General features: G+C 39.4%; 1 protein-coding gene across 6 annotated transcripts in view; it reads left to right on the forward strand.

Moving 5' to 3' along the window:
• Window positions 1-14,748, forward strand: part of rnf145b (ring finger protein 145b) — a 43,202-nt gene that overhangs the window by 9,859 nt on the left and 18,595 nt on the right. For all 6 annotated transcript variants that reach the window (XM_079835386.1, XM_079835382.1, XM_079835384.1 and 3 more), the window contains 5 exons: window positions 8,296-8,404; window positions 8,634-8,725; window positions 10,436-10,671; window positions 11,548-11,723; window positions 12,184-12,324. In XM_079835386.1, coding sequence (XP_079691512.1) covers window positions 8,296-8,404; window positions 8,634-8,725; window positions 10,436-10,671; window positions 11,548-11,723; window positions 12,184-12,324 — 754 coding nt within the window. The remainder of the gene's footprint in view (window positions 1-8,295; window positions 8,405-8,633; window positions 8,726-10,435; window positions 10,672-11,547; window positions 11,724-12,183; window positions 12,325-14,748) is intronic.

The raw sequence follows: 14,748 nt of genomic DNA on the forward strand, positions 1-14,748 counted from the left end.
TCATATCTAGATATAGATACGATAACGATATATCGTTCAGCCCTAGTGTCAATTCTCTGTCGGAGAGAAAAGAGAGTAAGTGCGCGGTTTGGTATTGGTGTATTGATACTGCAGAAAAGGAGTATTGGAACAGTTTCAGATATTTCAGGATAACCTTTAGGGTTGTTCACACTGACAGTGATTTGCAGTGTCAAGGTGACTATGCATCATGCATTTTAACGCGACTTGCCGATAGGGATGGGCGATTTGGACTTAAAAATGTATCCCGATATTTTCTAATATTTATTGCGATAACGATAGCAATGACGATAAATGTAGTATCATTCCACCTGTTTTTGGATACAAGTGAGAGCTGCACGCATTCTTGCGAGTTTCAGAAAAACAAACAATGATCTAAAGTAAAACGTACATGTCATCAAATAGGCTCCTATAATACATAAAAGAAAAAAAGAAAATGTTGTGTATGTAATGTATTTAATGTATTTATTTAATTAATTATTTTTTTAATGTAAAACTCCACACCAGCCTTTTCAGAAATGGAAAAGTAGCAGATATAATTGTCTTCTGTAAAAGTGCAGGTAGGCTAATGTTTACTTTAAATAGTGCAACTGTGCTAAAAAACATCACACAATACAAACAATAATAATTTTGAAATCAATGACAAGTTTTACATGTAAACCGATTCTGTATTTATTCATACATGGTGCAAACAGTGGTAAAAATAGCAGAAACAGCAAAAGTAATTATCCCAAAAAAGTTGAAAATAATGATTTAATGATAGAACTTCAGTAATTTGAGTTGATAAGATAATAATACCACAAATTCTTCTACTAATAAAAATAGTACTAGTAATAGTAACTGCACTAAGGAATAATGAGCTTCTGGGTTCATGAATATTAATCACGTTGTCTTGCTGAAATCAAAACAGGCACCGTAGGCTAATAGGTGCACGCCACGCCAGCCAATGAGATTCCCGTTTGTGCATTCGTTTCTTCCTGTTCATGAAAGGCTGAATAATTCCAAATAAATGCCATTATTTTACAGGAAAATACAACAAAGGATATTGTTTACATGTAGCACGTCAATTCTTTGTGGTATAAGACTCTCTCGCTCTCTCTTTGAGTGTGTGTGAAACACTGAGGGCTCTCAGTCGTGCGCCTCATGGTGCGTTCACACAGGACGCGTTTCGCGCGAGTGATTTACATGTTAAGTCAATGCAGAGACGCGAAATGGCATTCTGCGGCGCGATTCGCGCGATTGAGGCGGCGCGAAGGACGCGAATTGAGCGTTTTGAACGCGCGATTCGCGCAAATCGCTCAAGTTGAAAAATCTGAACTTTGGCGGATATTTTGCACCGCGTTAAGCAATCAGGAGCTTGCTCTAGTAATGACAACAATGAGGAGAGAATCTGTATATTAATATCTGGTTCAGACAATATGATTATCACTGTGATAACATTAAATGACATGAAACATAACCCAGTCTCTTTTTGTTAAATGCAAGTTTATGTATGATCAATAATACAAAAGTATAAGTAATGTATAACAAGCTATACATGAAATAAAGCAAACAATGCAGTCAAACATTCAAAGTCAGTGCTAGTAGGCTAACATTACAACTGCAACTTACAGTTATAACCTAAAAATATAAAGTAATGAAACTTATCTTTGCCCTCAGCCTAAACGATTTGCCAGGGAACAAATTATAGATCCATGAGACCAAAGATCGGCCGTTACAAGACGAATTATAGCTCGAGACACAACACAGAGACATCAGAGCCAGCGGGAGACGGCAGAATGACTGGCCGAGGAAAGGTTGCCCTCGCCGGCTTTGACGAGCGCTGACCGCCGCTGTCTGCTGGAGCTCACAACTCCGAAGATAAAATGTTCAAATAGGCACTGTTTATATAAATAAACCACAGATTTGAGCTTTAAACAACTACATTATTGGCTGAAAAAGTCTTAAAACTAGGTTTTGTCACACATTAACAGTAGATATTAACAAAAAAAAGACATGTAAACACAGCCCATGTCAGCCATTTCTCAACGAGACGAGCTGCTGGCGGAAGCCCCGCCCATGACGCGAATTCGCGTCTGTTGTGCAGTGAATGTCACGCGCGATTCGTGCGAGTAAACTCAAAATGTACACGCGTCCACCTTCGCGCGATTAGCGCGAATCGCGTCCGGTGTGAACGCCACATTACACTATTGTTTTATGTGCGTCAAATGCACTGCGCATTCATTGAGATGAACTGAAATGCTTTACCGATCGATTGAGACAGAGCGAATCTCTTAAGCGCTCAGTTCAAGTGCTCAGCGAGTGAAAGTACATCTGTATGTACAGGTTCAGATTGCCTTCAGGTAGCACCTCGTTTAGCTATGAACTCTTCCGCAGCTTCCGCCATAGTTGTTTTCGCTCTGCAAGTGAAATGCTGATTCAGTGCCGCCGCTCCCATTGCCCGGCGCTTGGCACCGAGTGCTGCGAGGGGCACCACAAGAAAATTTTCTCTCCAACCCCCGTTCAGCTATACAAATTGACGCAGCCACCGCGGCCATCATAAAGTAAACGCTTTAAGCATCAAGAGACGGCCAGCGGTGGCACGGTGCGGATGGGTCGCGCTATCAACTAGGCTTTATCGTTATTATCGCGGGAAGACAAATTCTTATCGTGGGGAGAATTTTTACCGGTATATCGCAAACGATAAGATATCGCCCATCCCTACTTGCCGACCAGTGACATGATGCCACACTTCCGCCACCTGATACATTTTGATACAGAATGCCTGCTTAAAACCAACAACAGTGTCTATGTGACCTCCAGCTAAACACTGTCAGTATGATACAGTTCTACAGACAATATATATGGCTTAAATACACACACAACTACCACACCTTCCTCTTCTCACTGTCCCTCTCATTGTGTGACCTGTGTTGGACACTTGATCCAGCCGAGCAGGTTTCAGTGACGCTGATTTGTGCCTCATAGACTCGACACACAAGACAACACTATATAACCACAGAAACTAAAGAGGCGTTCATTCATCCTTTGGCAAATATCTGCATGTTTTGTCTTTATGCCTGTTAATAAGTATTCAGTGTTTAGAGTGTTTTTATAAGTAAAAGCAATTATTGTATGCAAATAATGTTCTTTTTTTATTATATTTTTATGAACAATTTCATCATGAAATTTCTTTATAATGTTTTCTTGTAGAGTTTTGGTTGGTCTAATTCATAATTAGCTGCCCAAATGGGGAATACCTATAAGTAAACAATTACATTACTCATACCCGAGTAAACAATTACATAAGCATAATCATGTGGCAGGTGAAGTCAATATAGAGAGAACAGCTGCACTGTGCTTCAAACACACACACACACACACACATACCTAACTAATATCGCAGAGCTAGTCTGGCATTCTCACACAGTACTTTCCGGAATGATGTAAGCCTCAGCAAATGCTTCATAGATGATCCCTTGCAAGCTAGATGCTCACCCAGCTGTCCACCGCCAGTATATTAGATTTCATTCTATTTGAATATGCTGGATTCTCTCTGCATGTTTGGTGCAGTGATCTAAACCACCACAAGAAGGACAATTGTCTGCAAGCGAGACACAAATGATGTTTTACTTCATGGTAGAATCTTTCCCAGGCCTGCTCATTCAGCTAAAGATATTTGCAGAAGAGGGCTTTTCTAGCGGAGCGTGCTGGCCAGCCCAGGCGACGAATCGGCATGGTGTTTGACATAAACTTCCTCATGGCCTGAACAGTCTTTTAGGTTTACTGGGTCTTACAGATACTGCTGACACAGTTTAACAGGGTAGGGTTGAAGACACTACTGCTGCAATAAAGATCTCACCACAAATGTCATCGACCCTTTACTTGACCCTAAAGATTATTCCTGGTCTATAGCTAGCTATAGCTTTATGCAAAAGCAAACGCAGCACTTTATTTGGCCTTCCGAAAGTGGACGCAATTAAGAATCAGTGGTTAAGATTTATTTACAACACTGTTCCAGAACAGTACAACCCAAATGTTTGTGCGTGTGCAGCACATTTTACGCAGGACAGTTTCCTGATATGAACCTAGGAAAGGTTTACTGTACACAAAGGCTATTTCTAAAAAATGGATTATAGTAATTCCAACTTTGCTATGGCAATCTGGCACTTCTGCATCAGAGCCTGTAAGTAGGTCTATGTTTTATTATTTGTTAAAGTATTTGCTATTGACCTTTTTAAATGCGGCATTTTGTGCAGTGTAGAGTAACACATCTTCTCAGTTCTTACGATCAAAAGTGTAGAGATGAATTTATGTTTACAAGCATAGTCTCCTCTGTTCTCCACCTTTAACTTGATGCACTATGTGTTGTTTCACTTTTCACACTGGCCACGCAAGCAGAGCTGAAGCAGAACGCCTGCACATTGTGCTTTTACACAGGCGCTGTTTGTCACGTTCAACTGAACCGTGGCTTGTGTACTGCAAATACATATGAGTATCCCATCGTAAGACTTGGTCATCTGCATTTTCAGAATCCGATTAGGCCTCAAACTGGTAAAACTGACGACATTATTAACTGTTTTTGTAATTGCTTTGAAAGCTGAAGCTTGCGAATTATGTTAAGGGACGTTACGTTTCTGACACCACTTGAGATCACAACGCACTGGGTCAGATTGCCAATCAGAGCACACTATGCTTTTCAGAAGGAGGGGCTTTGTAGAAATCAACGTGTTTTTTGAAAGGAAGGGCATATAGTGGGGCTGCATTATATCGGTATTGCGATGTGCGCATCCGCGATAGTCACATTGTAGGATGTGTGATGGCAAGTATAAGGATCGTAGAAGGCCAGCTGCACCCTGGTTCAGAACGCATGTGATTCGCTGATTAATTGCAAAGTTTTACCATCATAGAGTGAAAGTTTATCATTTGCATGTGTTAAGTTGATCAAGCGCAAGAGGACTTGCGTGCTGAATTTTTTTCACAGATTTTTCTTCTTCTTTTGAGCTTAAACGGACATGTGCACGCAAAATGAAGTCAAAATGCCCATCTCATTGAGTATCCTCGTAAACACAGTCAGTTATGTGTTGTAAACAATTGAGAAAGAAAAGAAAACGGATGCATGCCATTTCTATTAGGTCCTTGCATTCATCTTAAAGGGACCGCAGCCTTATGTACCCGCAGCTGTTTGTGTCGCCAGTGGTGATCAAACAACAAAAGAGAAAATTACTTTTGTAGTTTTAATAAAGATCAATTTGATTAATTAATTATATTAGTTATATTTCAATTTTATAGTGAAGACTGTTATTTTACATTTGATTATTGAATTTCTGTACCTGAATACTGTTAGATTTACCTGAAAAACATAAAGCACTGCTTATTTGAAATTTAAAATAAAAAAATTCAACAGAGCAATTCATCTGGTGAAATTGTTTTTATATCGCAGAAAAACAAAATATCACAATGTACGTTTTTTTTCCAATATCGTGCAGCCCTAGCGTAGAGGAGCTACAATAATGTACAGTATGTGAAAAATAATGTATTTTTTGAACATTAATGCATGGTAACATCTTTTATTACACCTAAAGGTCCTTTCACACTGGATGCGATTTTGACGCGCGAATAATTTGCGCGATGGTTTTATTTTTTTTATCAGCTGTTTGTGTATTGAGTGCTTCCACACCGAATGCGAATGTGCTGTGGCGAAAAAAACAATGTTTATTTTTTGTTTCAATGTGGTTTTTTTTGGTGTTTTTTACACTCGCAGCGGCAGAAGAGGCTTAAACCAATCACATACAAGGAAACAAAGGTCACGAAATGTCCAGTTGATGTCATTAGCTATTCAATCAACATTAACCTTTGCCAGACATCACATTCTCATGAACTTACACCTGTAGTTGTAGTTACAGCTGTACAGCTGTACACCTTTTGAGTTAAAACTGTTGAATTTTTTTTTCTAAACCCAATTGTGTATGCGACTATGGAAAGTGAAAATGTTTCCGTTAGTACAACTGTTGCACTTAAAGGTCCCATGGCATGGCATTTTTCTATTATTTTATAGTGTTTCCTGAGGTGTACTTATATTGTTAGTATGATTTTTACATCATAAAATGTCATAATTTAGAAATAAAAGGCATTTTTTCTATACTGCTGTTTGCCCTGTGGCTGAATGCCCTGCTTCAAGAGGCGTGTCTGCTGTGAGACTTCAGTAAAAACGCCCACTGTTGTGATTGGCTGACATCTTTGCATTTTAAATGAGCGGAGGGGGCGTGGTTTAACGAGGCACGAGCAGGCACGAGTCTGCCAGAGAGACGGATGGACCTGAGTTCACTTCTCATCAGTTCTCTCAGCATGTCTCAGTTCAGGGTGAACTGTTGTAGTTACTAGCATATACTTCAGGTTATTAGTTTATTTCTAGTCGGAGGGGCTGTCACTCATGTCAGAAAGTTAGTAACTTTAGTAAATTATGGATCAGCGCTGACTCGAGACGCGAACCGTTTAGAACGATTCAGTCCGATTTGGTGAACTGGTTCGGTTCACTAAAAAGAACAGATTCAAAAGAAAGATTCGTTCGCGAACCGGACATCACGGAGACGGAGCGATTGCTAACAAAGTTATTTATAGTAACTACTGAGTTATGAGAGCGCTGTCAGTCAGCGCGAGTTTATTGTGTTTGTATCTGAGAGTTCTGAATAAACACGAGTCCCAGTCACACCGAGTCCGTCTTCATCATTATTCTACCAACTTTGTAACACATGCAAAGTACCATTACAGCGAGATGAACGAGTTAGTAAGTGTTGAGTATAGCATTATTTCTAGATATGTTCCAATCATATGAAAAGCGTCAGTGACGCGCATTGAGTAACTTACACAGCGCAAACAAAGACACAACAGCAGTAATCGAATGTAATCCAGTTTATTGTGGGGAAAGCTGGCTAGCCTAGCCCAGATATGCTCACGCTTATCCCCCTTCTGCTTAATCTCACGCCGCGTTTGGTGCCTCCGCTGTGGGCCAGATGCAGTACTGGGGGTCGGGGATGTTGAAGGCCGAGCTTCGGCGTGTGTGAGGTTTATCTCTAAAGATTGTGACTCTGCTGGTGTTGAGCAGAAAAGACTGTATGCACATTTAAGAACAGATAGACGCGACGAGGACGTACAAAAACACTGACTCACAAGATAGAAAACACCGTTCTGTCGGGAGAGAGAGAAGCCGCAGTGTGTGCACGAATAATAAATAATTAGCTACACATAAGAAATCAATAATCACAGATCAGAAGGAACTGAAGAAAGACTTCTGTTTTCATTTGTACATCCAAACACTGAGAAACTGCCAGCGTTCACTCGTTCACAAGTAATGATCTCTCAGCGTTTGCATGGGCGTGCCTGATTCTCTGGGCGGAGGAAAGGGAGGAAACCATTCCTGCTTGGACGTCAAACCAGGAGACTTCAGGATTGGCTAGTCTGGCCTGTCATTTTCTCAAAGGCAGAGAAAGACAGCCAGAACTCGGTTTTACACCGATCAACATTTCTATCCACTTGGGGACAATATTCAGGCTAGGGGAACTCATATTAATGTTGAAATACCTCATAAAATTAAAATTTCATGCCATGGGACCTTTAAATGTTAACATTGTGACTCAACTGGAAACATAGCTGCTCCGGATCGATTGGTTCCTGAAGTGTGTTTGTCTTGTCCGATGCGCTGCTACTGTCTCTGGAGGAGCTCCTTAAAATTGTCCCACGGACATTTGAAAGTAAGTGCGGAACCTGCCATGATAAAGTTTTAGCTCCTGTACAAGATTAGCATACTCCCCTTCAGACTGTTCTTTAAGACTGGGTGCACCCAATACCTTCTTTTCGGTCTTTTAAATAAAACGAAAAGCTCGTCTTCACTGAATGATGAAGTGTCCATGTTTTCTCAGCTGTCGCCGCGAATGTTTTGGAACGTTGGAGCTCTGAAACGTCACAGACGTCGCAAACTCGCGTCACGGCTGATGTGAATGGTTTTGACGCAAACTATTCGCACACGAAATATTCTTTGCTTTTTCGTTACGCGTCCGGTGTGAAAGGGCCTTAATACACAATGATATGTGAAAATAGCATCAAATGACCCCTTTTAACTTTTTTTTTAAGTTTTTTCATTATTTTGGATGCTCTTATTTGTCATTGATTCTTATGGACAATTTAAAACCAAAGTTTTTGTGGTTGTTTTAAGTAAGATGGCTTAAGCACTTGGTTTGTTTTATTTAATCTGATGCATATCATTATTCATGTCAGTAATTGAGACTCCCTTTTCTTCAGGTTATATCCTTAGTCTGGTGTTGTTGACTTTACCCCGGCAGCACCTGGTTCAGCTCTACCTCTACGTGCTCACAGCTCTTCTGCTCTTCGCTGGACACCAGCTTTCCAGGTCTGTGCTCACAGCAGCCTTATGCATGACTGTATACTAACACAAGATGTGAAGCAGATGACACATTGGTTATGAAATACGCCCCGTGTTGTCAGTTCGAGTACACGCACTCACATCAAATCTAGTTGCTGTCACTTAGAACCAGAACAGATTTTGACATTTAATGCAGTTGTTTAGTACTTATCATGATTGTCAAACAAACAGTGCTCAATGACTGCTGTTCCTGCAGGGATTACGTACGCGGAGAGCTGGACTCGGGTTACGAGGGTCCCCTCTACTTGGAGCCCCTGTCTATGAACCGCTTTACCACAGCACTCATAGGTACATCCTGCACCATCAACTCTGAAACAACTCGATTTTGTTCTCTTCACTGCTGTGTTTGTTCCTGAAGCATTATTAGGGACTAGTGTTGTATTACTGAACTTCAGTTCCCACCTCTGCTGTAAAAGAGTCCTGACTGCTGAACTATAACACCGTCTAAAAGAGAAGAAACCAGATCTCAATGTGCTCAATTTGCTAATGAATAGAGGCCCTGTGAAATGCTTCCAGTTTTACTAATGAGGCATTTAGGAATGCAACCAATCCTTTCCATGAAAAACTGCCTTCAATATGATTTTTAAGTGATTTCACTTTAAAACAAGTGAAGCTTTATCTCAAGGTGGTTAAACCCAATATACTGTCACCTAATCCGCTTCAATCGACATGGGTTCTAGAGGTGGCATATACAGATGAGGCAGAATATGACACATTGTCCATGTCATCAAGAGTTGGATAAAAGAGAAGTAAGCTAAAACGGGAGCAGCACTCGGCGGTGGAACAGAAATAGTTCAATTGTTTTGGCTCAGTTCTGCATTTGGGAATGCATTTCAGACTTTTAGGAAGTAATGGACGTCACAAAAACAGTACTTCTGTAATGCTGCAGGAGCTTTGATGTATGTAGCTGGTTTCAGGAAGCAAAAACAGTTCTAAAGGTCTCCTGGAAATTACTAGTTAAAATTCCATGATATCTCCTGGGAAACCTTGAAACATAAGGGAATTTTAAATTGGGATTTATAGGCTTAGGAAAATTTTAATTTCTAGAATTATAATCATTCACCCCCCGAAAAAATCTAAATCTAAAATAGTTTTAAAATGTTTTATCATTTAAAACTTCTCTTTGCAAGCACAGTTTCTATAAAATAAAATAAAAATCCTGTAAAGTCACATTCTATAATAAATGTAAATTTTGTAGTTATGTCAAGCTCTGAAGTATGAAATTATTATTAAAAAAAATGTTTTGGTAAGATAGAAAAGTCATAACATCATAATGGAAAGTCACAGAAATTTCAATAATAGTTTTTATTCTAAAATACTTCTGAAATATTCTAATGTAAAATATTTCAACGGGTTGAAAAGATTGCAAGTGAAATCTCCATAAAACATATTTTTATGAAAATCTTCATCAACCATTCATTGGTTGAAAAGATTGGGAGTCGAAGTCATGTTTATGCATATATTTAGCAAGAAGTATTCAAATATTATATTGTATAGAAGAGTTTTAATATGTTTAGCACAGTTCACAAACACGGCTGCACTGCAGGGTAGTATCCACATTTCACTTGAAATTAAACACAATTTGAATGGAAAATCTTCATAGTCAAAATCTGTAATCTTTACTGGCCCAGCCAAATAAAGATCTGAGATAAAACAACTATTGGCCTTTTGATTACTCATGTCAAGTGACGGCATGTCAGTGGCACTACTGTACACAGAGCACACGTATTATGCCCCTTTGGCAACAACATCGCAAGAGACGTCATTTGTAAATGAAGTCTTTCAGTATTGTGGGCACAGACTGCGTTACAGTGACTATTTGCAATGCAGCAAAGTAGCACAACATTTATTTATTTAAGTTTCAGCAAGTCAAATTGTGTCTTTTATTTGCCATGTCAACACAGCAAAGCCAATCACATTGGGGGGACATTGAGGTGTGTTAGTGATTTTTCTTTTTTGTTCAGTGTGTTTGTTCAGTAAGACTATCCTCTCCCTCAGGTCAGGTTGTGGTGTGTACGCTGTGTTCCTGCGTAATGCAGACCAAACAGATCTGGCTGTTTTCTGCACACCTGCTCCCCCTAGTGGCTAGACTGTGCCTTGTGCCCCTGGAGACTATCGTCTTCATCAACCGCTTTGCTATGATCTTCACCGGTCTGGAGGTGCTCTACTTCATCGCCGCCAACCTGCTGGTGCCGTACAATCTGGCCAAAACTGCCTACCGGGAGCTGGTACAGGTACGACTGTGCAGTATTTTTCTCACGGGATCATATACTAAGAAACTGCCTATGATTGAGAAAGTGTTTTTTTTTTTTTTTTTTTTTATAACTTTGACAATAATTGTGCTAAAATACATTTTCTACACAGCAGGTGAATCATTTTGTCAAAACATATGATATAAAAACATACTATAGTGTTCAAAAGTTTGACTTTTTTTTAAAAAAAGGTCTTGTTTACCAAAGCTGTGTTTTGATCATAAATGTAGAAAAAAACGTAATATTGTGAAATATTACAATTTCAAATAATAATCTATTTGAATATATTTAAAAGAAGTAATTTATTCCTGAATTTTCAGCATCATAACTCATAATTCAGAGTCACATGATCTTTCAGAAATTGTTCTAATATGCTGATTTGCTGCTCAAGAATTTTTTTTTATTGTCAACGTTGATCATAAATCAATGCAGCAGTTGTGATTTGTGGGAACTGGATTTTTTTTAAATAGAAAGTTATAATTTGTAACATTATAAATATCTTTGTCACTTTTTAACAATTTAATGCATTATTGCTGAATAAAATTGTTTTTTTTTCCAATTGCTCTGATTTTTTGAACAATAGTGTTCATATTTGTTAGCCATAAATGCCATAAAATTCTATTAAAATGAAACTAATTATGATAGGACCTTTGCCTCAAATACTTAAATATTAGACAAATTACAACTATTTTTGTTTTATGGAAATGTGAATAATGTTTAGCGAAATAAGGCGATGGAATCATGCATTCATAAATGTTTTTTCCCCCAATTATATTCATTTTTATTTGCAATGTAAATTGTTCACATATTTCCTTCTGCCAGCAATCATTGAACCCTTGGTTTGCTGTTGTTCTGTAGGTGGTGGAGGTGTATGGATTGCTGGCTCTGGGCATGTCTCTGTGGAATCAGCTGGTTCTGCCTGTTCTCTTCATGTGCTTCTGGCTGGTGCTGTTCGCACTGCAGATATACACCTACTTCAGCACACGGGACCAGCCACCCTCCCGAGAGAGACTGCTCTTCCTGTTCCTCACCAGGTCTGACTGCTGCACCTTTGCACCATATAGTCCACCTATTGAGGCCACATACAAACTGTAATGTTTCTGGAGTAACAACTGTATTTCAATATGGGATTGAGTCCCATAAATTATCATTCTGTGTGTATACGAAACACGACTTGCTCCAGAATCATGATGATTGACACTGTGGTAACCATAGCAACATTCTGCCGTCTCACTTGTGTGGTATACGCTATTTTGGACAAAGTTAATATTACCTTATTAACAACTAACTTTAGCTTCACTGTGGAGTCTCTGTATTTAATCAGCACAAACAGTACCGTCTACACTTAATCCTGAATGCATTGCAACAAAGATTTGGAACCGCACCATTATCATAAACTAAGCTGGTTTCTATGGCAGTAGAAGACTAAAACACCATTCAACAATATCTAGAGCATATGTAAATATTTTGTTGGTGATTGTGTGTTTTCTGCAGTATCGCTGAGTGCTGTAGTACTCCTTACTCACTGCTGGGGCTGGTCTTCACGGTGTCTTTTGTGGCGCTGGGCGTCCTCACCCTCTGCAAGTTCTACCTGCAGGGCTACAGAGCTTTCATGAACGACAACGCCATGCATAGGTGAGAAACATCCAACCAAATATGGTTACAATACATTTCAAAACATGACATTTTTGCAGGGACTTGTATATTAGGGGTGTTGAAATTAATCGTTGCATTGATGCATCGCGATGTGGACGATTCTGCATCGATGCAATAATAGACCATAATCGATTATAGCCTACTGATGTTTCTCTGACCTCATTCGCCGCATACGCGCTTCTCACACTAGCGTAAAATGGCAGAGGGAGGTGAAACACAAAAGTGAGTTATAAAAAATGCACCCACTATTTTTACATTTACTGTGTGTGTGTGTGTGTGTGTGTGTGTGTGTGTGTGTGTGTGTGTGTGTGTGTGTGTGTGTGTGTGTGTGTGTGTGTGTGTGTGTGTGTGTGTGTGTGTGTGTGTGTGTGTGTGTGTGTGTGTGTGTGTGTGTGTGTGTGTGTGTGTGTGTGTGTGTGTGTGTGTGTGTGTGTGTGTGTGTGTGTGTGTGTGTGTGTGTGTGTGTGTGTGTGTGTGTGTGTGTGTGTGTGTGTGTGTGTGTGTGTGTGTGCGTGCGCGCGCGCGCGTGTGTGCTACATTCAGGAAGTGTACTTTCTTGGAGCAGATAAAATAAAAAGGGAGGTCATATATATATATATCAGGGTTTTTCCTGGGTCAAAAATGGTCTTCGGTGGTGGTACACACACACACACACACACACACACACACACCCTACCCACGTGATCTGCGAGCGCAATACTGACAATACATTTAAAAAATGCTAGTACTTTTGATCATCTTATTTTGATATCTCATATTATGTATGATCTCTTACATCGATGTTTGTTTCTTTTGTTCCTAATTTTTTACACTATTTACAGATAATTGTTTTGGTATATAATCATATCATCAGCTAGCTAATAACAACTTTGTTCTGGTTTCACCTCACTCCAGTCTAAATGATTGTAGGCTATTTATTTGACTAAACATTGTCAACAGAAATAAGCTGAAATGCTGTTGATAATTAAAAATAATTCTTACTATCCACTCTTGCTAAATTGGGTAAGCACACTTGTGTTCTCATTTCAGATGCGTTCTGAGTAAATTAATAAACTGATTCGTTAGTTCAGTGTTGGACAGATCAGTTGTTCTAACCCAGTGTTTCCCAACCTTTTTTCAGTCATGGCACCCTTTGAAAATGTTTGCATACTTTATGCTAGGGGTGTAACGGTACAGATTGCTCATGGTTCGGTTTGTATCACGGTTTCGGTACGGTTCAGTATTTGCTATGTTCAGGGAAAAAAGGACTACTGTCAAATAAAAATAAAGAAAATAATAAGAACAAATAATTTAAATACAAGCAGCAGCACAAATAAATACTATTGAGCAAAGATACTAATAAAATAAACTATGCTTTTCAGGTACGTCTAACATTAGTTTTCAGGTACAGAAATTGATCAAATGTAAAATAACATTGCATATTTGAGTGTATAAATTAAAGATTAATCCTATTAAACTTACAAAAGATATTCAATCAAGAACAGTGAGTGATGTCCTTGTCTTTTGTTGTTTGACATTAAACAGACAGCAGTAAATGCCACTGCCTCTTTAAGACCTAATGCATGGATATGCGTCGTCTTTCTGACTGTATAAAGTTTACTAAAGGCATATACAGACTATGTCAGCTAGAATACTCATCAAGATGGACATGTTGACATACTTTTTGTGTGAGTTTGTCCGTTCAAGAACAAGACTTGAAAGAGAACTCAATATTTGCGCGCTGTGAGACGTGTGCGCGCTTTCGGATGAGTGCACAGAGACAAATGTTCTCACAGCGCGCGTGACTTCTCATTCGCGTCTTCTGGCACTACAGCCGGGTGATGACGGCGAAAATGACTGGTCATATTCGAACATATGGCAGCACTCGCATGCATTGAACAAAGTTTACAAAAAGATAATTATTTTGAAGGACTTTTACACGGCACCCCTGCTCTTGTCAGACGGCACCCCGGTTGGGAAACACTGTTTTAACCAGACGTTAAAATGATTCGTTCAAAGGAGTCATTAGGTCACGAATCGGACATTAGCAGACGCGTTGTGTGCGAATACCGTCTCTTAGAACATCGCGGAAGATGTCAACACACAGAAAACACTTAATAACTGAATGTAATTTGTTTCCCGTTTATTGAAAGTATGGTTTATGTCAGCTGGTCAGAGAAGAGTCAACGTTTTTTGAGCGCAATTCACACTCAGCGGTAATTCAAGGAAACAATTTTCCGAATGTGCCACGTGTAACATGGTTTCGGTCTTCCGACCTTTTGATTTGGATTAATATGTGAAATATGAGAGCTAACACGGTGATTATTTTGAAGACCCAGAGAGCGCGCATGGGGAGGAGATCTCTGATCGTTCTTTCTGTCACTCAGTCACAAGCACAGCATCTATTCTACTTCATTCATAAAT

The sequence above is a fragment of the Gobio gobio genome (assembly GCF_949357685.1).
Source record: "Gobio gobio genome assembly, chromosome: 14".
NCBI lineage: Eukaryota > Metazoa > Chordata > Actinopteri > Cypriniformes > Gobionidae > Gobio > Gobio gobio.